The following is a 27,842-nucleotide window of genomic DNA, read 5'->3' as shown; positions in this document are numbered from 1 at the left end:
CCAGCACAATTCAAAACTGTCAAAAGGTAGAAACAGCCAATGTGTCCATCAACAGATGAATGAATAAACAGAATGTAGACTATGCATACAATGGAATATGACTCAGCCAGAAAGAGACATGAAGTTCTGATATACGCTATACCATGGATGAACATGTAAAACATTTTGCTGAGTGACATACATCTAAGTCAGACACAAAAGGACATATATTTTACAATCTCACTGACACGAACATCTAGACAAATGCAGAGGCACAAGAGCATTTCAGCGGTTGTCCGCGGCTAGAGGAGGAGGGAATGGGAATTCTTGTTCCAGGGGCACAAAATTTCCGTTTGGGGTGATGAGCCATTTGCAGATGGAAAGTGATGATTGCTGTACAACATGGAGAATGGAAGTTGCATCACTGAATTAATATATTTAAAATGGAATTTTTTTGTATATATAAAAAACTAAACAAAAAAATCACTGGACTGCTAACCAGAAGGTCAGCAGTCACTGAATTTATGACACTTATTTGATACTGGTAGCGTAGTGGTTACGAATCGGGCTGCGAACCTCAAGGTCAGCAGTTCGAAACTACCAGCTACTCTGCGGGAGAAAGATGAGGCGATCTGCTCCCGTAAAGATTTACAGCCTCGGAAACCCTGTTCAGGGTCGCTATGAGTCGCTCGACGGCACTTAACAACAACAACAACATTTTATACTTAATTTTTAATACTTAAAACGCAACTTTTTGGTTTATATATACATAAATGCATATGTATATGGTGGTGGTGGTTATGTGCCGTGGAGCTGGTTCCGACTCATAGCGACCCTGTACAGGGTTTCTGAGGCTGTAAATCTTTATGGAAGCAGAACGCCTCATCTTTCCCCCGCGGAACAGCTGGTAATTTTGAACTGCTGACCTTGTGGTTTGCAGCCTGATTCGCAACCACTACGCTACCAGAGCTCCTTACATATGTATATATAAAACAAAATTTATATGTATAGATACAAAACAAAACAACTTCCATTTTTACTGTATAATTTAGTGACAAAAATTCAATTGTTCCTGACCTTATGCTTATCCTACAGTGCCACACCAGGACTCCTTCCTTATAATAGCACTATAGATCATTTATAAGGATCTCTGGTTGCGTAGTGGTTACATGTTGCGCTGCTAATCTCAAGGTCAGCAGTTCAAATTTTCTAGCCATTCTGCGGGAGAAGGATGAGGCGTTCTGCTCCTGTAAAGATTTACAGCCTCGGAAACCCTATGCAGGGTCACTATGAGTTAGAAACGACACCATGGCACATAACAGCCACAGATATTTAAGTGGTGCTGCAGGATAATGAACTGGACCTCAAGGCTGGTTTGAATCGAAAGGTCGGCAGTTCAAATCCACCAGCCACTCCTTGGAAACCCTTTATAGGGTCACTATGAATGGGAACCAACTCAGCAGCTCTTACCGACAATCATGTTTTGGGGACTCCTGGTATGGCACTGTAGGATAAGCAGTGGACTGCAAACCACAAAGTTGGTGGTTCAAACCCACTAGGTGCTCCTTGGAAACCCTGTACAGGGTCACTATGAGTTGGAATCGACTCCATGGCACTTAACAATATCATCTTGTTTTTGAATCTCTCTTTGTTTTTGTTTTTTTTCCTCCAAGTAAATACTCTCAGTCCTTTCAGTCATTACTCACAGATGTTTCCAGTCAGCTTCCCAGTCCCAATCTTTGCAGTGCATACTATCATCTACAAAGATGGCTACAAACAAGCCCTTCTCTCCCTGTACCGCCATGCCAATCTCCACAGGGAGAGATGGGATTGATTTTCCCTCCCTAGTAATCTAGGCTGCCCTCACATTAACCAGTTCCATCCACAGTCTGTAAAAGAACTGGTCATTGTTTCATTCCTTCCTCTTGGAAGCCAGCAGACACATAAGAAACCTGACTACCTGAGATCACCATGCTGTGAGGATGCCCAAGCTTCTCATGAGGAGAGGTTTTGTGGAAAGAGTGGCTAGCTTCAAGCTTTACCAACTCTCCTAGCTAACAGGTCAGACAGACAGGTAAAGAACTATCTTGATCATTCTAGCCCTAGAAAAATGCCCCTCTTGGCCCAACCCAGCCCACAGAATCTTAAAAAATAAAGGTTGTTTAAATCTACTGGTTTTAGGGTTATTTCTAAGGCAGGAATAGATGACTGAAAATCTTGTCATAATAGTTATGTTGTTGTTTTTGTTATTATGTGCCATGGAGTCGGTTCCAACTCATAGCAACCTTGTACAGGGTTTCCGAGGCTGTAAATCTTTATGGGAGTAGAAAGCTTCATCTTTCTCCCGTGGAACAGCTGGTAGTTTCGAACTGCTGACCTTGCAGTTCGCAGTCCGATTTGTAACCACTACGCTACCAGAGCTCCTTCTAATTGTGACACCAATTGTCACAATTATATTTTCTGTCCTAGCTCTTTAAGGGTCAATTCTGCATGATGAGATCTTACATCTTTCCTCTTTTTCTAGTTATAAATCTCCCTTACTGTAGAAACATATAAACAAAAATGATTAACCATTAGTAACATTCAAAAGTTACTATAGCTGACTAAAATTAAATCAAGATAAGAATTAGAGAAAGCTATAACAGAAGTGCTAAAAAACAAACAAACAAACAATGTTCTTCATATATCTATATTCTTTTCTGGCTACCTAACTACAGGGTCTTTATTCTTGAGGAACTCTGCCTGAGTCTAAAATGTAGGTGATTCTTTACATTCTGGCTAGTTGTCTTGGACCATTTATAACACTCAGTCTAAATCACTTTGGGGAAGAGATTCCTAAAGGGACTAGAGAGTCTCAGAGAAAACTTGGTTGGTGTGATTCTGGAAAAGAAACAGTTCCCATGAGCAAACAGGGTCAGATGTCTTTGCAAAAAAAGAAATTACCCACTTTGTATCCTTTTACTTCCGACTCATTATCTAGGGCCTTCACTTGATCCCAATTCAGGATAATTTTGGAGTCCGATGAATTCCATATGATGTTTCCGGGGGGTTGACTTGGTGCTATAAAAAAAATTAAGATATACGAAGTCACAGACTATTAAGTCTAAATGGATTCTGAGGAATATCTCCTCACTAGAATTTGAGAGTGGAGGCAATTTAATGGGCTATTGCACTAATATGTGTATTCAAGGTCACTAAAATCTGCCGAGATACAGCACTGCAAATGGGAAAAGATTCAGTTGGTCGCCTAACATTTAGAGCTAAAAGAAGTAGCCCTTCCCAGTGAGGAGAAAAACATTTATCTTTCTGTCCTCTGGAGCAATGGTATTCAGAAAGGTTCAGTTAAAATGCTAAGGTGAATTTGAATCCAAACTATTATACCAATTAGTATGCAAATAATCACCGGGAGGTGGGGATGGAGAATGAACTTGGGATGTGTTTGATGAATCCAAAAAATATTTCTAAGCACATGCGTCCTTACGTGGTTTTCTAGTTGTCACGTTGACAGTTGGACTTGAGGGGCCGGTCCCGGCGGAATTGTATGCTTTGACGGCCAGATGATACAGTGCGTTGCCTTTTAAGTTGGTGATTTTTGTTGATGTATGATTTCCAATTGTTCGTATTTTTCTAGCATTTTCTTCCTTATCATCATGTCTCCAGTATTTAACCTGAGAAAATAAAAACAAAGACTTTTTGATTTGTACCAATTGGTGATATTCCCAACACCATCAGAGGTAATATTTTATGCAGAATTCTTGCAATGGAGCTAATATACCAACTTGTAAGTTTAACTTCCCAAATTAAAAGTGTTGTACATACTAAAAAATATCTATAGTAGGAGAAACCCTCTTCGGTTCCTCACTTCATAGTGAGGCGGCAAAGTGGCATGCAATCCTTATTGACTATTTCCCCCTTTATACTTCCTTAGTTTGGAGCCCAGTTGATCCCAGCCAAATCAAAAGTCAAAGCATATATTTTGACAAATAAGTCTGGAGTATACCACAGGAAAATGCAAGTCTCACCACTGAACATTCAATGCATTCATCAGCTTTAACTCAGGCCTCTGAAACAAATGTTTTGAAATAGGAATCGGGTTCTTCTTCCCATCAGAGTGTACCTGGGAGGCCTTACTGAGGAGTATGGATTGTTTTCAAGAACCAGGATACTCTTACCTCATAACCTTGAATCCGTCCTATATTTTTCTCCAGGGGTGAGGACCAGAAAACCTCAATATCTGTTGCAGACAGGCTTCTGGCAAAGATGCTGGGTGGTGGTTTAGTGGGCTCTGCAGATGAATAGGGACAATATTATTACTGTAGATGTGGTGCTGCAGGATAATGCATGGGACTGCAAGATCAGGTTGAGCCACAAAGCCAGCAGTTCAAATCCACCAGCCACTCCTTGGAAACCCTATACAGGGTCACTATGAGTTGGAATCGACCCGATGGCACTTACGAACAACAACAAGCAGCTATATCACAGTTGGCTTCTGCATGTTGTTTTGGAGGTGCCGTTGAGTCAGCTTTGACTCATGGTGATCTTATATAGAGTTTCTAAGGCTGTAAATCTTATCAGGGGCATAAAGGCTAAGCTTTTTCCCTTGGAGCATCTGCTAGCTTTGAACTGCTTACCTTATTGTCCAGTGCTTATCCTACAGCACCACCAGCACTCTGCCGTCAAGATAGTGATATCATAAAGTTAAAAAACAAAAACAAAAACATATATATATATATATTGTAGTGATAGGACTGCTTTTAATGACTGGGATTGAAATCCTCATTTTACAGAGGAGCAATGGTGAACAGCTTGCACGTGTGTGTGTTGGGGTTGGGGAGAGATGTGTCCGAGGTCTCTGGGGGGTACAAATTGTTAGTGCATTCAGCTGCTAACAAAACAGTTGTAAGTTAGAGTCCACCCAGAAGCACCTTGGAAGAAAGGTCTGGCAATCTACATCTAAAAACTCCGCCACTAGAAATTGCATGGAGTACAGTTCTATTGTGACACACATGGATTACCATGAGTTGTAGCTGATTCAATCATAATTGGATTTGCTTTGAGCTGGAAGGAAAGGAACCCAAGGTGACTTAAGTTTAAACTACACATTTCAAAGCCAGCAACTCCCTTAACGTTTTAATTAGTATTGGTTATAGTCAGTCCTAGTCACTGCATTATGAGAATGAGAAAGGACAGTCAGTGGATTTAACTAAGATTCAGGAGAGCTTGGTGACAGTTCAGTTCCATACCATAAGCTGTAAGATCTTGGCCAAGTCACGCCTATTCTCTGAGCAGCAAAAAAAGAGGCGGGACTGTTTCCCAAATGTCAGTCATTTTTGTCTGATTTCTGTTATATCCTATTTGTTAATGTTTTCCTTTCAGTAGTCTTACTTAAGAACAGCGTAGTTCAGTCATTTCTTAATCAGTAATATTTATGAAATCTTGGGTTTCATATGACAGTTGTATTTTCCAATGCAATTAAAATCAAAATGTATCTATTAAATATTTAAAATCATTCATCTGGTATCATTTACAATCAACTTGTGTACTCTGGAATACACAACCTACTCCAGGAAACTAGGAACAAGAAACTCTGTAAGACCGTGTCTGCCCCTAGCAATATAGGATTCTATTTATGTTAATTAATTCAGCATTTATAATGGTCTGTGTGTCATGCACAGTTAAACACTGGTAACATAAAGGTGAAAAACAAATGGCCTACTCTCAAAAACCACGACTTAGTGAGGACATAAATCTAGAGTTAAAAATTAATAATATAGTAAGCTGAGAATTAGAATCAAGGTGCTCTAGAAAGAACAAATGCTTACTCAAGTCCAGGGCCTGGCGAACTCAGGGAAGCCTTGGACGTTCATGAAGGATGAGTGAATTCACGAGATGGGTAAGTCAGAAGAGGGTAAGAAGGGTTAAAGCACATTCAATTAGCTAAAGATAGAAGTTGGGGCTAAGCAGAATGGCTGGGCTTAGATCCCGGAGGGCAGAGTCTAAGGGAGGAATTGTCTCTTTGGGGAGAAGTATTTACTTCCATCTTCCTTTATCATTTATTCAAACCTCTGACTCAATTGTGAAATTTTTCTTTTCTTTCTTTTTTTTTTTGTTTTTTTAAGCATAGTCTCATTCTGAATTGTCATTAAGTGATGTCAAGTTGGTTCTGACTCATAGTGACCCTGTGCAGGGTTTCCAAGGAGTGTCTGGTGGGTTTGAACTGCTGACCTTGTGGTTCAAACCGACCTTGCGATTCAGTGTTTTTTCTACACCACCACACCAAGACTCCTCATTCTGAGTCTTGCCTTGTAAATAGCAACATGAACTCCAACGGCAATGGGAAGTGTGTAAGGCATTCTGGAAGCAGGGATGGAGTAGGTGATAATGCATGAAAACCTTTTAACATGAAGGCAGTGTAGGTGACAGCCAGGCGCAAACTCACTGCACCACAACTTGACCGTCTTTTTAAGAAGTTAGAATAAATTATACGTACAATATGCCTTATGAAAACCAACAATGAGAGGAAATGCAAATTATATTTGGATATGTAAAGGGGAAAGTAAGATGTAAGAATTTAGAAAATTGTTTCATCTTTTAAAAGTCATGGTAATATTTTTGTTTTTGTTCTTGTCAGGTCCTGTTGAGCTGGTTCTGACTCATAGACACCCTCTGTAGCATTTCCAAGGAATAGCTGGTAAGTTTGAACTGCCCAGGGCTTACCCTACAGCACTGCAGTAGGATAAAGACATAGAGAACAACATTGTATATGGAGCTTGCAATTTCGATCCTTAGCAGTGGAATTAATGCTGGATAGTCATTTCTTTACATATATAAAAGAGTTGCTATTTTTCTAAGAGGTAGATAATGAGGCACATTTTTTACCTTATACTATTCTCAAAGATATGCCTCCTATTTATTGTCTTGAGTTTGTTACTGTGCATACTAAAATCAGCAGCATTATAGAATTGAAAACAAAATCGCACATCTAAATAACATAAACCCTACCTTCTTCTGCAGAATACACTGTTGTGATGGGACTGAATGAGCCTTCTCCTTTATTGTTGAAGACACCCACTTTAACTTCAAAGGGAGAGAAAGGGGACAGGCTCTCATTCCTGAACACGTATCTGGAGGCGTCAGCGGAGGCCATCACTGTCTTCATCCAGCTCTTTTTGCCATAGGGCCGGAAGGCCACCACGTAACCAAAGCCTCCACCATTCTGTAACTCTTCTGGCACCGTCTGGTGAAAAGGGGAGGTGGTCTTCAGAAATCACAGTAGGTTGAATCAATTGCTGAAATTGTTGTATTCCCCCAGCCTTCCCACCATCTTTTCTTTGGGTTTTGCCAAGTCTTTCGTCTAAATTAGGGGCTTGCAATTCCTCTACCTTAGGGATTCATGAAACACTAAACAGATTAATAAGCTAAAAAATAACTACATGGAAATACTGACTCCTGGTGAGGCAGACCTACCTAGAAAACTGAACAGTTGATCTAAAAACCAACATTTCTATCTGTAACTCCCTGTACCCTCTAACACTCTTCCTCCTCCAGAGCAAACAAGACAAAAGACCCCCATGGAAGAAGTATAGCTTATCATGTCTCAGGAATGACTTGCCTTCTCCATGCTGACAGGGTCAGCTGAAGGGTGAACAGTTTCTTTCACTGCTGGGAGCTTTGGGCAGACGAATGAATTTAATTTCTGGGACCATTGTTTTGAAACCTTAAAAACCACCAAGAACCCTTTATAAAGCTCCCACCTCCTCTCTGCAAATCAATTTTTAATAAATTGGTGACTAGCCTCCTTCTAGGTTGTTTAAAAAATCTCTCATAACAGAGTTCCAGCAGCAGAGCCGATTGCCAGGAACTCATGCTGGTACACTGCATCTATTACTGGCAGATGCTGAAAATCAATTGGTCATGCAGCAATTCAGGAAGAAAAGAAAAACTGGTTTTCTCTGCACCAGCCTTCTTAAATATATATATATATATATATATTTGTTACTCATGTTGTCTTCCCTTTCATGATTGTTTTCCCCGTGATGAATCGAATTAAAACTTGGCTTGACAATTGATAGGCAAGCACCGTCTTTTCCTGCCAGCCATTATCTATGTGAGAGGGAGTGTTTGTACCCAGATGGGTTTTAGCTGCTAGGAACAGAGGAGGGAACTTCCCAGCGATGTTGGACATGGAAGAAAATAATGAAACCGCCTACACTAATGTATGTTCCTTTTGTTCTCTGATTCATTTACCTCCCAGGTTATAACCAGCTCAGATTTGCTGCCTCCACCACCACTGACGTTAGCTGGGGTGACTTCGGGGACTGTGTAGGAGACAAAAACAAGTTATGTCAGGCAGCAAGAGCAAATGAGGGACCAGGAAGGTTGCCTGGTTGGGATGACTCACTTTAAACGAATACTCAAATGCACAGACCTTTGCCTTGAGATAAGAACACAGACATCCGGGGCCTACCACATCAGCTGGAAAAAGTGAAATGTGCCAATGAAATTTCTCTTAATTATCTGTTCCCATTCGACAAGGTACACGCATTATCAGACATGTCTGGCTCATTATTCAGCTCCGTCCCTAGAGGTTGAGAGGTTAAGTGGGATGAGGAAAGGACCAGGATTCTAATGCTTGGTTAGCCGTTTATTAACCATGCGGAGGTACACAAAGGAAAGACAGTACAAACTCTGCCCGTGGTACCAGCTTTACAATCTAGTTTGGGTGCAAAAGCACATGCCGAAGGCTTACAGAACAACACTAACAAGTGAACAACAGCGCAGTGTGGGCAAAGGGAGAAGAACAGTGGGTGCTGAAGTAACAGGCTGCTTGGAGAAGGATTGGGCTGGTGGCTCCTGGGAGCAAGATGAGTTTTAAGCTGGGTTGAAGGAAGTGGTGGATATAGGTTGGCTCGTGGCTCACTGTGTTGAATCTCTTTCATTCCCCAGTCTTCTCTCTAACAGGGAAATTAGGCTAGCTTCCTCCTCAGGATGGTGCTGAGAGGAATTACATAAATTATAGGTTTGAAAATGGGGGTGTGGGGGAAGTCATAGGTTACTTATATTATCATCATGCAAATAAAAGACTCCAGATAGAATTTTTAAAAAGGTCTGATTTTAGCTATGTAGCTGGAAACTGGGTATACGTAGCTTTCTGGTTAATGAAGGAGATCAACAGGGATTTTATCCTAAGAGGAGTAGGGTTCCCATGGACTTAGGGCTTTGCTAGATGAGGGGGCTTCAAAAAATTTATGGAAAGATGGAATTGAAAAATAATGGAATTTTTCCACAAACGTTTCGAAGTTCCCTGATACGACCTCCAACAGACTGATTCTGACCACACCTAGGAACACTTACAGACAACACATGTGAAAAGAAAAAGTACAAGCGATCCGGATGAGTTTAGCTTAGGCTCTTCCTCTGCCTGCTTGTGCTGTGCGCCTAGAGGACTACACGACATTGGTGACAAGCCGTGCAGGAATTAGCAGCATGTTCTGAACCTTAGCTTCTGGCAGCGGCGTCCACCCTGAAAAAGTCTTCTACTCTCTGCCATTCCTGATTTCTGTGAGATGGCTTCATTTGCAATAGGGAGTGTGGATTTTTTTTTTTTTTTTAATATAATCCTGTTAGGATAATCTTGGTGACAAAAGAGCCAATGAAGAAGGAGTTGGCTTTTCAGAGAACTCAGCACAGTGCTGTGGAGCCCAATGAGGAGTGAGACCTTAACTCTTGATTGAATCTCACTGCCTGTGAAGCTGATATTCTACAGGCCTGATTTCTAATCATTATAATCACTCAAGAATAAAGCGTGTGCGAATGCAGAGCCTTGAAGAGGAGAGAGAATTCACAAGGTTTCCTTAAAGAATAAGAGCTGATGGAAGAGGCAATCTGAATCCTGGGCGCTACTCACGGGCCTCTTCTGTCCTCCGTTTCTCTGATGGCCGGCTTGGCTCGCCAATCCCAATCACGTTGGCTGCAACTGTACGGAATTCATATTCCACCCAAGGGTTCAAGCCCACCACAGTCGCTGTGAACATTTTCCCATCAATGAGCTCTGGAACTGCAAGACATCAAAAGGTAGATGTGTTTCACAGAATTTCCAAAACCAAACGCAACGATCATATCAGGGAGTTAGGAAACTTCTACACATTGTCATTGTTAACTGTATTCAAGGCATTATAGGTGGTCTGACAGCAGCTGCACAAACAGCTGCCACACACAGGTAACCCCAGGACTGTGTATGACAAACTAATAAACCAGCAGACGGCATCACAAAACATACAAAGACTTCAAGGCCCATGGCTACTTGAATCCAATCATTACTACTATCACTACCTTTATCACCGAACAAGCTATTCAGCATTTATAATGTGGTACCAACACATGATTTAATTCTTAAAACTATCATATGAATAAGGTAAAATTATTATCTGGAAAAAAATTATTAGGAAGGCTAACTGGTTTATTCAAGGCATATAGCCACTAAAGGGCAGAGTTTGGATTTATATCTTCCTCTTTCTGACTCCGTAGTCCAAACTCAATGATTTATAGTGATGGTCCCTATGTGGTACAAGTAACTTGCACTCTACTACTAAACAAGCCTGGTAGTGTAGTGGTTACGAATAGGGCTGCGAACCTTAAGGTCAGCAGTTCGAAACTACCAGCTGCTCCGCGGGAGAACAATGAGGATTTCTGCTCCCGTAAAGATTTACAGCCTTGGAAACCCTGTACAGGGTCGCTATGAGTTGGAAGCGACTCCACGGCACATAACATCAACATCATCACTAAACAAGCCTGAGAGGTGTGGCGCTGTGGGTTAATGTGCCAGACTGCAAAGCCATGTGAACTGCAAGGTCCGCGGTTCAAGCTCACCAGCTGCTCCTCGGAAACCCTATACAGGTTTGCTATAGGTCGGAACCGACTCCATGGCACTTGACAACAACAACTAAACAAGCCTGGTGTGGCTCTGTGGGTTAATGTGCTGAACCACAAAGTCGGTTTGAGCTGCAAGGTCTGCGGTTTAACCTCACCAGCCGCTCCTTGGCAACCTCATACAGGGTCCATACAGGGTCGCTATGGGTTGGAACCAACTTGATAGTATTTTACAACAACATAGCAAAAGGAGTCCTGGTGTGGTGCTGCAGGATTAGCACTGGACAGCAAGGCTGGTTTGATCCACACGGATGGTGGTTCAAACCCACCAGGTGTTCCTCAGAAACACTAATCAGGATTGCTAATTGTTTACTTCTCCTTCAGACATGAAGACCAGCCCCGCTGAGATTCCGTCCTGCGCGGCTGTATTGAGTAGCTGCAGCCCAGTTCTCCCCGCCCCACTTCTCCATCACCTAAGTGCGCAATATCGCCCCCTGGAGGACTCGATGGGTATCATGCTCCCTCTGCTGCCCCCAAACTATCTCTTCCGCTGTGAACTAAAAGCCGATAGAGTATCACTTTAAGGTGGAAAATGATGAAAATGAGCACCAGTTGTCATTAAGAACGGTCAGTTTAGGGGTTCGTGCAAAGGATGAATTGCACTTCGTTGAAGCAGGGTCAATGAATTATGACGGTAGCCTGATTAAAGTCACATTGGCTACTTTGAAAATGTCTGTACAACCAATAGTCTCCCTTGGGGGCTTTGGAATAACCCCACCAGTGGTTTAAGGGTTGAAGTGTGGCTCAGGGCCTGTGCATATTAGTGGACAGCACTTAGTAGCTGTGGAGGAACATTTAGAGTCAGATGATGAAGAGGAGAAAGATGTGAAACTCGTATCCGGAAAAGCGGTCTGCCCCTGCAAGTGGTAACAAGGTTCCACAGAAAAAAGTAAAGCTTGCTGCAGATGAAGATGATGATGATGACGAAGAAGATGATGATGAATGATTTTGATGATGATGAAACTGAAGAAAAAGTTCCAGTGAAGAAATCTATACAGGGTAATCCAGCCAAAAATGCACACAAATCAAACCCGAATGGAAAAGACTCAAAACCATCAACACCAAGATCAAAAGGTCAAGGATCATCCAAAAACAGGAAAAAACGCCTAAAACACTGAAAGGACCTAGTTCTGTAGAAGATATTAAAGAAAAAATGCAAACATGTATAGAAAAAGGTGGTTCCCTTCCCAAGGTGGAAGCCAAATTCATTAATTATGTGCAGAATTATTTCCGGATGACAGACCAAGAGGCTACTCAAGATCTCTGGCAGTGGAGGAAGTCTCTTTAAGAAAATAGTTGAAACAGTTTGATAAAAATTTCCATCTTATTTCATTTCTGTAACAGTTGATATCTGGGTGTCCTTTTTTATAATGCAGAGTGAGAAATTTCCCTACCATGTCTGGTAAGTGTTGTCCATGTTCCTTTACCAAGAATGTGCTGTCCAAAATGCCTGTTTAGTTTTTAAAGGTGGAACTCCACCCTTTGCTTGGTTCTAAGTATGAATGGACTGTTATGGTAGGACATAGTAGTAGCAGTGGTCAGACAAATGGAAATGGTGGGGAGACAAAAATATACATGTGAAATAAACTCAGTGTTTTAATAAAGTAAACAACAACAACAACAAAAATCAAGGCCAGCAGTCAATCATTGGAGACTAGAAGAGTGTGTATGTTGTGTGCCGTAAGTACTTGTTGGTACTCTTTCCCCAAAATAAAACCTAAATAAAATCACAAAATGAGTCAGTTTGGAAATCTTGGTAGAGATGGAGGTAGCATGGTCAACGTACTCTGCTCTACAGGGTCATTATGAGTTGGCATCAACTTTTTAAAAATAGAGATAAATCTCACAACCACTTCAAGTCCAAATTTATCTCTCTATAAAAATGGGCAGTGAGCCAATGAACTCCATTCAGTCATGAGTTTCATGATAGTGATGAATAAACTACAAAGACTGGGATCATAGATGAGCTGATGCTGTTGCTCCACAAAGCACAGCATTAAAAGCAAAACCAAAAACATCCAAGACTCTTGCCGTGAAGTCAATTCCGACTCATCGTGACCATCTAGAACGGAGTACAAGTGCCTCATTAGGACTTCCAAAGCTATAATCTTTACAGAAGCTACCTCTTTTTCCCTTGGAGCAGTTGGTGGAGTCCAACCACTGACGTTTTGGTTAGCATCCAAGAGCTTAACCACTATACCACCAGGGTTCCTAAGTAGACCACTAGTGTTGTACAAGAGGACTTTAGGAATACATGGATTGGTGTCTTTATTTTTATAAAGTACATTTTAACACATGTTAAGAAAAAATAAACCTGCGCAACAGACCTGTCATTTCACAGATCTTATCGCTTAGGACAGATTTAAAAAAACCCACAGAAATGTGAATTGATGTTATGAAAAATGTCAAATGATAGCCTACATGGCATGCACTTGACTGACATCCAGGGTACACTGCCATCGTGTATCATTTGTGACTACGTCCACGTGAGAACCCACTGGTAACTTGGCTTCAGCCACAGTGCTTTTGTCCATGATCTGGAATTTCAAAGTCCCTGAGGTGACCCGAGCACCTGCCATCCAAGATGGTACCTGTGTTGACGGCTTGCCAGCCCACAGAGAATGGAGTCCTGGCTTGAATGACGTACATGGTGATGGGGCTGTGGTTGTCAGGCCCTGGTCTCCAGGAGAGCTGAGCAGTTGTGTCTGTGATCTCATCTATGGTCACAGCCTCTGGGGGACCTGGGGGGCCTGGGAAAGAGCAAGACCATCAGAATTGGGGCATTGCGTAACAAACATCAAATAAGTGACCCAAGACACCGGCCCATTCAATCATTCATCCATTCACAGTCACTTGGTTGTCAAATCTGTTTACTAGGTGACAGCTTTTCGGTGATCTCTGAAATTGCAGAAGGAATGGGACATGTCCCTTTTTTCTAGAGGCTTATGGTATAATGAGAGTAAACAAAGTATAGTAAAATATTTATTCTAGAGGCTAAGAGAGAATACAGGAGTGCAAGGGCCCAATTCACTAACTCATCACATATTCAGGATTTTCTACTATAGGAGCTCTGGTAGCGTAGTGGTTACGAATCGGGCTGCGAATCTCAGGGCCAGCAGTTCGAAACTACCAGCTGTTCTGTGGCAGAAAGATGAGGCTTTCTCTGCTCTCATAAAGATTTACAGCCTCGGAAACCCTGAACAGGGTCGCTATGAATCAGAACCAACTCCACGGCACATAACAACAACAACTATAGTCTGGCACAGTGGCTACAACAATGGGGTGAAACATAATGGAATTGTGAAGGCGGCACATGACTGAACAGTGTCTTGTACTTTTATACACAGGGTTGCTATGAGTCAGAACCAACTTGACGGCACTTAACTACGCCAGTATGGGTCAAAAGGAACGCTGTTCAAACCCACCAGCTGCTCCATGGGAAGAAGGTGTGGCTTTCTGCTTCCATAAATATTAGAGTCTTAGAAACCTTATGGGGCAGTTACACTCTGCTTTCCAGGGTCATTATGAGTTGGCATCAACTCAATGACACACAATAACACTATGGATCAAGGAGTCCCTGTGTGGTACTAACATTTAAGTGTTGGGCTTGCTATCTCAAAGGTTGGCAGTTCAAACCTAACCAGAGGCCATCTCTCATAAAATTGTCATTACTGACCGTTAAGAAGCCGAGCACCAGAAGAAAGGTCTACTGATTAGCTTCGGAACGGTCAGTCATGAAAATATTATGAGGCACAGTTGGGTTCTGAAACCCTTGGGTCACCAGGAGTGGATGAGACAGGACAACTGGCTTTTATTTTACTATGGATCAGCTGCCTTTATCTAGGGATGCTGTAGTTTAGCTGTGAGGTAATGTCCAGCCAGCCCTCAGCTCACGGGGCCCCATGCTCAGCAAAAAGAAACGTTGCTCATTTTCAAATGTAGATTGCCAGGACTTTCCTCCTCGTTCATCTTAGCCTGGAGTTTCTTCAGCATCACTCTCCCAGCGCCAAATGTGAGAACACAGCTGTGCGGACTTGCTTTCTCAAAGTAATTTCAAAATTGAGCTGGAATCTAAAGACTCTCATTTACAGTGTCGGTGAGTCACACCGGTGTAATTCTACTTTTCCTCCTCATGTTCATTGTTTTGGCCCATGTACTTTAACCATTTAAGGGGGATGAAATGAGATTTAAATGAAGGCTTGGAAATCATAATGGGAAAAAGAGGAAATCGGATAGGAAAACAGTTGGCAGGCAAACACAAAATATCACAGAGCCAGAGCAAAGACCCAAAGCTAGACATGTTTCAAATGCGAACAGCTCTTACCAGGCAGTAAAACGCATTTTTAACAAGCCACACTTGACCGCCCTGGGAGAAGACGTGATTGCAAGGAGGACTGAATGACAGACCTCATGCCCATTAGACAGACATAAAGAAATTTTCCTAGGAGGGATTTGCTAATTCCCAATATCGTAATCCAATGTGCTGCCAAAATACTACTGGGCCATATCACAAGAAAATGGATAAAGAGACCCCTAACAGTGGCTTTCTACTCCCGTAAGGATTTACACCCTCGGAAACCCTGTACAGGGTCGCTATGGGTCGGAACCGACTCGAAGGCACTTAACAACAACAACAACAACAGTGGTGAAAAGTTACTGGCAATTTCCTGAAGCAAGACTTTGCTCTGGTTTCCCCTCCTGCACCCCTTACGTAATGCCCCCAATTTCTCTTTCCTTTTTTAAAACTCATTTTATAGACCCACAGGTGAGACTAAATTTATCTTCTCCCTCCCACTCCTGAGTGAAATGTCTGGCAATCTGTAGGTTGAAACTGATTAATTTTCCATGGTGACATTTCAGCATGTCAGTCTAATGCCAACCAGATAGAGCTGAGGGAATCTTTGCTCTTTGGGACCCTTATTAACTAGATAAATTCCAGAAGGCAATATAATCTTTTTTCCCTTCCCTCCCTCTCTCCAGCTTTCTCATCCTAGCATTCCCGTCTTTTTGTCTTTATGGGTGCTTCTTTAGTAACCTTTAATTTAGTAGTGCCACAAATAGAAAATTGTTCTTCTCAGAACTCCCCAAAGAACGGAATCAACAGAAAGGATCTGAGCCCACTGTTAACAATCGAGTACGAAGATAAGGAAGGGGTGGTGTGAATTTGGGCATTAGAGTTAAGACAGACCTTTCATCATTACTTTGTCTTTATCTTCTTGCTATCCATGCCTACCAGTGTGAAAATACAACCTTACAGACTGTTTACCAACCTGGTTTTGGGGAAGTTGGTCCCGCTTTCAAAATGACAGTGTGCAAATGTTTACCCTCTGAACAAAATGATAATGTGGTTAAAGACTTTTAGCAACGTTTGTCACAAGGGGGGTATATTGGCTTGATCCCCTCTTCTGCTTCTTGCTTACAAATGTCTGGCTCACCCCTTCTTGCTTTTCTAGTTGCCATTAAAGTCCTACAGATTAAGCACAGTAACCATCAGAAAAAATCAATGGTGCCCGAACAAAGATCAAAAGCTACACTAGTTTTCAGTATAAAGTTCTCTCACAGGGCAGTTCAATGTATTACAGCCTCCCCTCTGTGGTATGCAGAAAAGTACAAGGGCAGAGCTGGAGAAGATAAAAACTCACGTTTATAGCTCTAAATGGCATATTAATTTATTGGCTTTATTAGCTGATTAGACTAGATTTTCTTTTAGACTGCGCTTGCAAATTCCTCTTGGTATTTAATGTTATTTTCTGTGAAATGAAGTATACAATATCATTTAAGAACTTCAAGTATTACTGATTTAAATATTTATTAGTCTAATTTATTGGTGTTTAAACTGCTGATCTGAACATTATCCTAATTAAATAGAGGATAAATTCTTAGCAACAGAATTCCTTTGTTCCCAAGGGGAAAGCAGATGAGCACTGGTGTATTTTAAAATGGAGATAAACACATTTCCAAAACATATTCTACAGACACATCTACCCAGGTTTAAAGTTTGTTCTCTTGCCTGGCCCTCATTGGGAAAGGCTTGTAGATAATTTAAGAGGGAACCAAAGCAAACACAATGTAAAAGCTATGTTTCAAGAACCTCTCTTGACAATTAGTTTAGGTTGCTAACTCCCACACATTTTTCTCCTACTCTATGCCCGGGAGATATAGCAACACTTTTGCTATTTCCAATAATACTTTGTTCTCTGTGCACTCAAGTTCACCCTGCCTTCAATTCTGAAATCCTGGCAGTTCACTACAGCACTCTAAGATCTGCCCTGGTCCCCACCACTTGGTATGTAACCATCAACAGCGTGGAATCCAGATGAAAGAGCTGTGAACCAAGAGATTACTTTGATGCTCCTGTTTGACCATAGTTTTAACTTCGGAAAACCCAGAGCATCAATTTCATTCTGGTATGTACACAGGATCACAAGAAATTTCTTTTGCATTAAAAATAAATTTTTTTTCTATTTTTTGTTGTGAAATATTACAAAAGAAACCATCTGTCATTCAATTATTCTCCATGTGTACTTCATTAGCATTGTTTAGATTCTTTCAGTTACATAACCAAGATCACTCTCCTTATTTATTTATTTATTTTTTAACTTTTTATTGTGATTTGAGTAAAGGTTTACAGAGCAGATCACCAGTTTTACATTCAACAAATCACATACTTGGCTTCATTATGTGGATGCAATCCCTTCCATGCACTAACAGTTAACAGCATTTACGGCTATTTTCTTTAACCACTGCATGCCTTCCTGTGTCTCCCGCCATCCCATCTTTCCTCTGCCAACCTTCCTCCAGTGTATACTGACTGCCCTGACACTTAAGTCAACGTGTATCACTAACCTTTTCCCAAATAATCTCATCATCCTTAACATACACTCAGAGCTCCCTAAGCAAGAACTCTCCCACCCCCTAAACACCAGTAAGTGAGATCATAGAGGGTTTGTCCTTTTATAACTGATTTACTTCACTCAGCATAATGTTTGCAAGGTTTATCCATGTTGGGGAATGCATCAGGACCACACTTCTCTTTACGGCGGACTTGCCTTCAATTGTGTATATTTACCACATCGTGTTCATCCACTCAACTGTTGATGGACACTGTGGTTGCTTGCACTTTTTTGCTATTATCAATTTAGCAGTAATGAACATTAGTGTACAAGTTTCTGCTTGTGCTCTTGCCTCCAGTTGTTTTGGAAATGTGCTTAGAGAGCTGAATTTCTGGATCATGTAGTGATTCTATGTTCTGTTTTTTGAAGAACAGCTGAACTTTTCTCCATAGTTGTACCATTTTACGTTTCTACCAGAACTGAAAGAGGCTTCCAATTTCCCTACAACCTTGCCAATATAACCTAGTGTAGAGCTGTAGGATAAGCATTGAATTGCATGGTCAACGGTTCAAACTCACCAGTTGCTCCTTGGAGACCTTATATAGGTGGTTATAAATTAGAACCAATTTGATGGCACTTAGCAACAACAATCTATTTATTTATATCATAGCCATTTAGTGGGGGTGTGGTGATATCTCTTAAAAAATACATTTTTGGTAAGCCAGTTTTCTGTTCCATTAAAAACGAATTTGGTCAGACTTGGAAGAAGTCAATTGTTACAGCTCAGCCAGGTGCTGAATGCTGTTAGGGTCCAGTTAGGCCATGTTGGTAGTTCCAAAGAGATGCTCACAAATATTAGTTTTTGTATCAACTCTCAGCTTATTTACTACAACACAGGCAATCATGAGGCCTTTCCCTCCAAAGCTCTATTTGAGAAACTGGGCAGTACTATTACCTTTAGGCATAAGAAGGATTTTACTTAAGCTACTGTTACACCAACCGTCCAAAACCAGAATTAGCAATTGAGTAAATTCTGACTCATAAGACCCTAGTAAGGTTTCTGGAAAAAGCCTCATCTTTTTCACGCAGAGCAGCTGATAGGTTTTAACAGCCAACCTAGTGGCTAGCAGTCACATGCTTATCCCATAACAACCCCCCCCCCCCACACACACACCCCTATACAGGGTTGCTTTGGGTCATAACCGACTGTGCGGCGTACACTACTACCACCACCACCATCACCATCTACCCCCCCCCCCCCCCACACACACCCCTGGGTTCCTTTGCTGTTACACTGGCAGCCAAAAACACTAACGTGGTTTATCTCAAATGATACATCAACGTTACAGTCTAATCTTTTTATTCTTTTTATATAGGCCATTAATTTTTGTTAATTTCCAGTTAGTCTTTTGTTGTCCAGTTGTTAAATGCCATCCAGGCCGTTCTGTGACTCATAGCGACCCTGACCCTGTATGTGGTCTCCAAGGGGCAGCTGGTGAGTTTGAACTGCTGACCTTGAGGTTCAAACCAACCTTGTGGCCCAGTGCTTATCCTAGAAAGGTTTGTAAGTTCCAACAGAAACGAACGGAGCACTCACTCACAGGAGGTTTTTGTTTTGTTTTGTTTTTTAATGTAAAGAAACTGAATTCGTTTAGTGTATTTTCTGACACTGCTCTATGAGAAACACACACACACGAAAACTTCTGCATACTTTTCACCACTGTTCACAATGTTCAACTTCTACCTGACTTTTTCTTATAATTGTAAAACCACTGAAGTTTTAGAAACTCTGTGTTAGAGTAGATATCATAACCATACTGTAAGGACCAAGAAAAAAGAAAAAAACACCAAAAACAACAAAATCCAAATACCTCTGACAATCAGGTCTGCAGCAGCTGATAGCTTGTCCACACTTGTTTGTACCAGACAGACGTATTTCCCAGCATGCTTCAGCTGGATGTTTCGGATCATCAAATCACCAGCTGAATCCTGCTGATAAAGTAGGGGAAAGTGGCTACAATTACTTTTTAATGAGCTCTAAATATCATTATCACATGGAGGACACTGTGACTAATGGATTTATTTTACACTGGCTGATGAAAACATTAGTGATGCAAACCATGGCCTATTAAAAATATGTGAGCCTGCCTGGGAGATAAGAACCACACCGTCTTCCAAACAGGCCTTTGACAAGACCTCAGATGTCTGGCTTTCCTGGAACAGTCTCTGTCCATGTTGGAAGTACTTAAACTTAAGTAAAGTGACTCTGGATCGAATCCTGTGTGTTTCTATAGACATGCCCTCAGGCTATACGTTCACTGACATTCTGTTACTTTGAAACTCTGTGTTTGGAATGAGGAAGAAGCTAACTCCACCTTTTGGCAGCATCTGCATTTTACTGCACATCTTTGACTTAGAGCCAGCAGGTTGGCTGTTCCCAGGTTTGAATGAAAGGATTTAAGAGGACCAGACTCTCTAAGGAAATGTTACATCACCTAATGCGGAACGGTGCTAATTTGTTTTCCAAATGCCAAATACACGTTTGATTAGCAGAAGAATTGGACTAATTAGATTCTGGTATGGATGTCTACGTGGCACAGAAATATTTCTGGCCTGTTCACATGCACAGTGCTTTAAATAAATAAATATGTAGAGATACCTCTATTTGTTATCACAAATAAACAGCAGTTTAATTGAAGAAATGGCTATACGTTGGAATTTGATTTTATAGCTTTGTTAATCAGTAGACTAAAGAACCTATATTGAGCAAAAGAACACCCTAAGGGCAGGATTGAGGGAGCTTTACTTGTTTCATGGGAACATCAAATGAAGACAAGAAGTCTCGGCATATTGCCTTCTTCATCTGTTTTCTCACCCCAAACTATAGACTTGAACGTAAACATGGACCCTTGTGTTTTCATTCCTTCAAATAACTATTTGCTGTTGTTAAGTGCCTTCAAGGCAGTTCCAAATCATAGTGATTTTGTGTAGGGTTTCAGAGGTTATAAATCTTTGCAGGAGCAGAAAGCCTCATCTTTCTCCCTAACAATAACAATTATGTTGTTCTTACATACCGTCGAGTCGATTCTGATCCATAGTAACTCTATATAGGGTTTCAGACGAGCGACTAGTGAGCTTAAACCATTGACTTTGTGGTTCAAACCAACTCTGCAGTCCAATACATTAGCCCACAGCACCACACCAGGACTCCAACAGCTCATGCTTAATGGTATTAATGCATAGATGGCAGGCGGTTTTCAAGTTTTCTGCGAATATTAACTCAATAAATCTAAATACCTCCAAGGTAGGTACTCTTGTTTTCCTGATTTTATGATTGAAGAAGCTTAAGCACAAAGACTGAGTTGCTGAAAATTAGTTAGCTAGTGAATGGTAGGGTCAGAATTTGAACCCACAGTTTTCTTACGTTCCAGAAAGAACGTATCCTCATTTGAAATGAATCCTTACGTATCCTCATTTGAAATGAATTCATACTGGACTTCCTTCCTTGGTGTCAGTACTATACATCCATATTTATAAAGGACAATGGCAAAACATGGATCTACCAGTTATTGTAAATGGTGTTAGAAGCAATGCTAAATAAGGATGACAGCTCAAGTTTCTGGGACTTAGTTGTCTTGGGTTTTATGTGTAGAAGTCTCTTAATCTCTCTGGGTCTTAGTTTATTGATCAGTAAAAGCAGGATGCATGCCATTTGTGCTGGGTAGTGAAAATCATGTATGTGAAATTATTCTGAACACTGCAAAGTGCATGGTAAATTTAAGTTGGATGACCATAATCAAACGTCTTTACGAAACAATCAAGATAAAGATATTAAATTTAAGTCAAGAAGGATAAAGCTAGCAAATCGAATTCAAGTGGAGCTGTGTATTTTTTTATGTGGAAGCTCTTTTATTTATAATATGGGTTCTCATCCTAATTTCACTGTCTCATATATCCATAAAGTGAGTTAAAGATTGCTCATCCATTTCTGTTGATGACTGAGGAATATATAACCATAATTTCATTATGAATTAGGTCTTCCTCTTGTTTGTTGATTCTCTACTTTACCAAGCAAGATGTTCTTCCTTAGGGACTGGTCTCTCCTGATAACATGATCAAAGAATGTGAGATGAAGTCATTCTTGTATTAAAGAAAACTCTGACTGTCCTTCTGGCAGTCCATAAGTCTATTCAATACTACATGCTATCACCATAATTCAAAGGCATGCATTCTTCTTCAGTTGTCCTTATTCATTGTCCAGCTTTCATATGCATATAAGTCTACTAAAAATGCCCTGGCTTGGTTCAGGCACATCTTAAGGCGACTTGACATCTTTACTTTTTAACAGTTTAAAAAGGGCTTTTGCAGCAGATTTTCCCAATGGAATATGGCATTTAATTTCTTGACTGCAACTTCTATGGGCAATTTTTGTAGATTCAAGTAAAAACAAAATCCTTGACAACTTCAGGATTTTTTCCACGTATCACCAGGTGGCTTATTAGTCTAGTGTGAGGATGTTTGTTTTCTTTATGTTGAGATGTAATCCAACTGAATGTTGTAGGCTTTGATCTTGGTCTGTAAATGTTTCAACTCTTCTTAATTTTCAGCAAGATTATATTTCACAAATGTCATCTGTATGTCACAAGTGTTAAATACTCTTTCTCCAATCCGGATTCTGTGTTCTTCATCACATATGGTGTTGTGGTTAAGTACTTTCATGTCAATTCTGACTAACCCTGTATAGAGCTTCTAAGGAGTGGCTGGTGGGTGTGAACTGCTGACTTTGCAGTTAGTAGTCCAGTGCTTATCTTACAGTGTCACACCAGGACTCCATTATATATGAGTGAGCGTCAAAAAGTTCATGGAAAAAGAGAATGAAAAGATAATGAAATGATTCCAAGAACTTTTAAAGTCCCTTTGTAGTCTAGCTCCTTGGATTATTTGCTCAATATACAGACTGAATAAAGAAGGTGAAAGGATACAGCTCTGACACACACCTTTTCTGATTTTAAGATACACAGCATCTCCTTGTTTGGTTTGAACAACTCCCTCTTGTACAGGTTCTTCATGACCAAAATAAACTGTTACGGAATTTCCATTCTTCACAATGTTATCCGTAAATTGTTATAATCCACACAGTTGAATGTTTTTGCATAGCCAATAAAACACAGGTAGACATCTTTCTGATATACATATATATATACACACACATATGCTTAATATGAAGAGCAAAGATGTCAGCTTGAGGACTAAGGTGCACCTGACCCAAGCCATGGTATTTTCAATAACATCATATGAATGTGAAAGCTGGACAGTGAATAAAGAAGATCGTAGAAGAATTGATGCCTTTGAATTGTGGTGTTGGAGGAGAATCCTGAAAGTGCCATGGACTGCCAAAAGAACCAATAGATCTGTTTTGGAAGAAGTGCAGCCAGAAGGCTCATTGGATGCCAAGATGGCTAAACGTCGTCTCTCATACTTTGGACATATTATCAGGAGGGAACAGTAGCTGGAGAAGGATATTATGCTTGGTAAGATGGAGGGTCAGAGAAAAAGAGGAAGATCCCCAACGAGATGGATCATCCTGGAGGCATCATTAATGGACTCAGGTGTGGCAACAATAGTGAGGTTGGCCCAGGATCGGGCATTGTTTCGTTCTGCTGTGCACGGAGTCGCTATGAGTTGGTTCTGACTTGATGGCGCCTGACAACAACAACATGCTTAATATATATTCTATATAAGCTCTTTGGAGCCCTGGTGTGGAGCTGTGGGTTAATGTGCTGGACTACAAAATTGGTTTGAACTGCAAGGTTGGCTGTTCAGGCTTATCAGGTACTCCTCGGAAACCCTATACAGAGTCGCTATGAGTCGGAACTGAGTCTATGGCACGTAACAACAACAACAACAACAACATATAAGGAATTTAAAACATATAAGGAATGGTCAATATCATCATGACTACTTTTCCCCCTATGACAGTTCACATGGTCTCACTTTGAGTACATTGTTGTTGTGTGGCATCAAGGTGATTACAACGTTTGTTGCTGTTAGGTGCCGTCGCATCGGTTCTGACTCATAGTGACTCTGTATACGGTTTCCAAGCCTGTAAAGCTTTCAAAACAGTATTATGTTACAAAAGCAGAAAGCCACATCTTTTTCCTGCAGAGCAGTTGGTGGGTTTTAATTGCCCACCTTATGGTTAGCAGTCCAGTGCTTATCCTACAATGCCACTAACACTGTGGACTTTTAGTGTAGGTTTAAACAAACAAATATGCCTGGTGAAAGGATGTGTTTGGGAAAGATGGGAAGCCATAGCAGTGTTAAGAAGATGTCTACTTTCTAGCAATAATTCAGTAATTAATTTTATTCACTATAGGCTTGAATGAAGATCAAACTTGTTGCTTCTAGGCTTCTTAGTATAACAATTGATTAACAAAACTTACTGACTGGTTTAGAATGTACTCTGCTTATGGACACTTTTTTGACTTGTTTTATATTTTTTAAGTAACAGTGAAGCAGAAAAACAAGTTTGCATTGAGGTCAGACTCTCACAGAAGGAGCCCAGAATAACTGAATGATGTCATTCAGACCAAACTCTTAACTGACATCTCAGTGATTCTACCAAGGAGAATAAAAGAGTAGCCGCTTATTTCCCCCTACTGTGGTCTGTTCCAATCCTGACTCTGTACTCGGGGCCTTTCAGAAGACGAAGAAACAACAGCATTGACAAAAACCGTCTTCTCATTGGCTGGATTCCAACTCATAGCAGCCCTGTGGGACAGAGCAGGACTGTCCCATAGGATTCCCAAGGGTGTACATTTTTGCAGATGTAGACAACCACATCTTGCCTGGTGGTTTGAACAACTGACCTTTCAGTTAGCAGCTGAGTCCTTAACCACTGCCTCTATTAAGCATTTCTTCCAACAGGTCAACCCAGGAAGTAGACATCATTCAGCTACTTTCTAGTGTCAAGTCTTCCATAGACATGCATGCTCCTATTTCTCCCATTTCTGGTGCCTGTCCTCACATTTGCACTTAGTTCTTTGAACTGGTTGACTGGTGCTAGCGTGAGTGACATAGAGGCTCTACAAATACGACCTTCAGTGCTTGAGTCCAGTGGGGTGTCTTCACCTGAGCCTCAGCCCTGGCTAACATGCTGGCACCAGTCCATCATAAAGGACACATGCAAATGACTGCTAGGGTTTCCATTTTGTTGGGTCAGCAATCTATTCTGGTGGGTTAGTGCCCATATCATTCTGGGAGCTAATATTTTTAACATCTCCTGTGCCCAAGTCATTGGTCTTAGAATGGGAACAAGTATTCTACTTAATTTATTGAAATGTTCTCAGTTTACACTTCCCCTTTATTAGAATCAATGCTGTTCTTGTTAGTTGCCATTGAGTTGTCCCCCAAGTCAACAGACATGCTACCCAGTTTTGCACCTTTCCTGTGATCCAGATATACTTTCCCTAGGATCAAGAATCAATTTTGTCCTTTCTTTAATTTAATATTAACATTGATATTATGCTACACTTCCTATAATTTATGTGACCATTGAAGTTTATCAAGGATTCCTTGGCAAGTATTGGGTTATTTTGTGGATGAGAAATATCCTCAATGCTCTTATGAAGTTGTTTTTTTTCTTTCTCATTTGGCCAAAGTTTTTAGGTGAAATGTCATATGCAATAGGATCAAAAGGGTTAAAATAGGCAATTCTATAAGGTCTTTCTCAAGCTGGGTTTCAAGAGAGAATCCCTAATGATTTAATCGCTAGTGGTCCGTGACATTCACTGATGTAATGAAATTCTCCTTTGAATCTAAAATGGTACCTACTGCATACCATATATGGGACAATTGTGAAAATCGTGACACGAGAGTAATTTTCAATGTTCTGTGATTGATATAATGAGGCTTGGTCACACTGTAGGATAAGTACTGGATGTTAACTACATGGTCGGCAGTTCAAACCCACTAGCCACTCTTCAGAAGAAACATGAAGCTTTCTGCCCTTCTACAGATTTTCATTTGAATTATGATGTTGGAGAAGAATGTTGGAAGTACCAAGAACAAACAAATCTATACTGGAAGAAGTGAAGTCAGAATGCTCCTTGGAGGCAAGGATGGCAAGACTTTGCCTCTTCTACTTTCAGAAGAGCCCAGTCCCTGGAGAAGCACATCATGCTTGGCAAAGTAGAGGGTCTTTGAAAAAAAGAAAAAGCTCAACAAATGGATTAGCATGGTACCAGCAAAAATGGCTTCAAATGTAACAATTGTGAGGATGGGGCAAGATAGAGCAGTGTTTTGTCCTGTTTTGCATAAGGTCACTATGAGTTGGAACAAAGGAGATGGTACCTAACAACAATAATGGACTGCCTGAAGAACAAAGCCATTTGTCTCTCGTATAAAGTGTATGTTGTAAGGAAAGACCAGAACCTGGATAAGGACATTGTGCTTGGTCAGTTGGTCAGTGGGAAACCAGATGACTGGACACAGTGGTGGCATCAATGGGCTCAGACATAACAACAGTTATGAGGATGGCGCAGGACTGACTGGGGCTCTGTTATACCTGGAGTCACTATACGTCTGAACCAACTGGACAGCACCTAGAAACAGCATGGATTTGCAGCATAGAAAACCCTATACAGGGTCACTAGGAGTGGAAATGGACTCAAGGGTAGTGTGGGTGTGTGACTCATAGGAGAAGCCATTGAAAAAGGCAGTCAGGTTGTGATTAATAGAACTGGCATTGCAGGTGAGTATAAATATATATTATGGGAGAGTCCCTCAGTGGCACAAAATTGTTTACACTCTCAGCTGCTAACCAAAAAGGTTGAATGTCAATCCCACCCAGTTGCTACACAAAAGAAGGGCCTACTGATGTACTTCTGATAAATCAGCCATTGAAAATCAATGGGACACACTTCCACTCTGATCATTTTGGGTGTCGCCAGGATTCGAAGTCAATTCAGTTATATGATATGGATAGTGTTGTAAGTTTTAAATCATTTTTTCCTCAACATTGCAGGAACTGTGAGGATGGCATAGGACCAGGCAGTGTTTTATTCTGTTGTGCACAGAGTTTCTATGAATTAGAACCGACTTAACAGCACTGGTAGCGTAGTGGTTACGAATCAGGCTGCGAAACTTAAGGTTAGCAGTACGAAACTACCAGCTGTTCCGCAGGAGAAAGATGAGGCTTTCTGCAACCATAAAGATTTACAGCCTCAGAAACCCTGTACAGGGTCACTATGAGTCGGAATGGACTCCATGGCACATCACAACAACCACCAACAACAGCATATAACAACTACAACAAGAGGAGGGATAAGACAAAACAGCACATCAGGCTCTATGACAGTGTAGGAAAGAAGCAACCCACTGCCATTGAGGTGATTCCACAGCCACTCTGTAAAGGGGTTCTGAGTCTATACATCTTTATGGAAGCAGAAAGCCTCATTTCTTCCCAAGTAACAGTTAGTGGATTTGAACTGCCAATCTAAAAAAGTACCAGTGTTCTTTTTTAAAGAATGTGCTGTCTAGACAGTTACAACTCCTAGTGACCTTGTATGGGGTTTCTGATGTTGTGAATCTTTGTGAGAGGAGAAAGCCTCATGGTTCTCTCTTGGGGTAGCTGGTGGGGTGGCTTTGAACTGCTGACCTTCTGGTTTGTAGTCCAGCGTGGATCCTACAAGCCCTCTTTTGATATTCTACTTCCGGTTGGTTGAGTCCCTGCATGCCGATGGCAGCAAATGAGCGTCCTAGTTATTTATGGAACTGTAGGGAGGCATTAGGTAGGGCAGCAAAATCCCCAGACAAACAAAAAACAGTTTGGAAATTATAGTCTCAAGTTGATTCCATCTATAACCTATTCTTGTTGTGTGTACAATGATAATAAGTATCTTATTGGCAAATAAGGCATTTTGAAAATTTAGTCTTTCTTAATTCAAATTACTTGGCTATGAAGGACTTGATAAATTATTTACATATTTACAAAATAGAACCCTACTGGGCATTTCAGCTGCAACTCACAAATACTGAGAGCAATTTTTCCTAGGTGTTTTCTTATTCAGGTTCTATGTTGTATGGCATGCTGTGGGGCAC

The 27,842-nt window shown here is 40.9% G+C and overlaps 1 protein-coding gene across 2 annotated transcripts in view; it reads right to left on the bottom strand.

Annotated features, from left to right (window-relative positions):
* The window catches only part of CNTN4 (contactin 4), a 1,030,428-nt gene that overhangs the window by 12,824 nt on the left and 989,762 nt on the right, over positions 1 to 27,842 (bottom strand). For both annotated transcript variants that reach the window (XM_006868663.1, XM_006868662.1), the window contains 8 exons: positions 19,613 to 19,733; positions 13,500 to 13,658; positions 9,887 to 10,036; positions 8,227 to 8,297; positions 6,982 to 7,216; positions 4,152 to 4,264; positions 3,461 to 3,647; positions 2,927 to 3,039 (listed from right to left, as the gene is read on the bottom strand). In XM_006868663.1, the coding sequence (XP_006868725.1) occupies positions 2,927 to 3,039; positions 3,461 to 3,647; positions 4,152 to 4,264; positions 6,982 to 7,216; positions 8,227 to 8,297; positions 9,887 to 10,036; positions 13,500 to 13,658; positions 19,613 to 19,733 (1,149 nt within the window). The remainder of the gene's footprint in view (positions 1 to 2,926; positions 3,040 to 3,460; positions 3,648 to 4,151; positions 4,265 to 6,981; positions 7,217 to 8,226; positions 8,298 to 9,886; positions 10,037 to 13,499; positions 13,659 to 19,612; positions 19,734 to 27,842) is intronic.

The sequence above is a fragment of the Chrysochloris asiatica genome, unplaced genomic scaffold (genome assembly GCF_000296735.1).
Source record: "Chrysochloris asiatica unplaced genomic scaffold, ChrAsi1.0 scaffold00121, whole genome shotgun sequence".
Classification (NCBI taxonomy): Eukaryota; Metazoa; Chordata; class Mammalia; order Afrosoricida; family Chrysochloridae; genus Chrysochloris; species Chrysochloris asiatica.
Note: the sequence above shows the minus strand (reverse complement) of the source record. Positions and strands in the feature narration are given on the sequence as shown.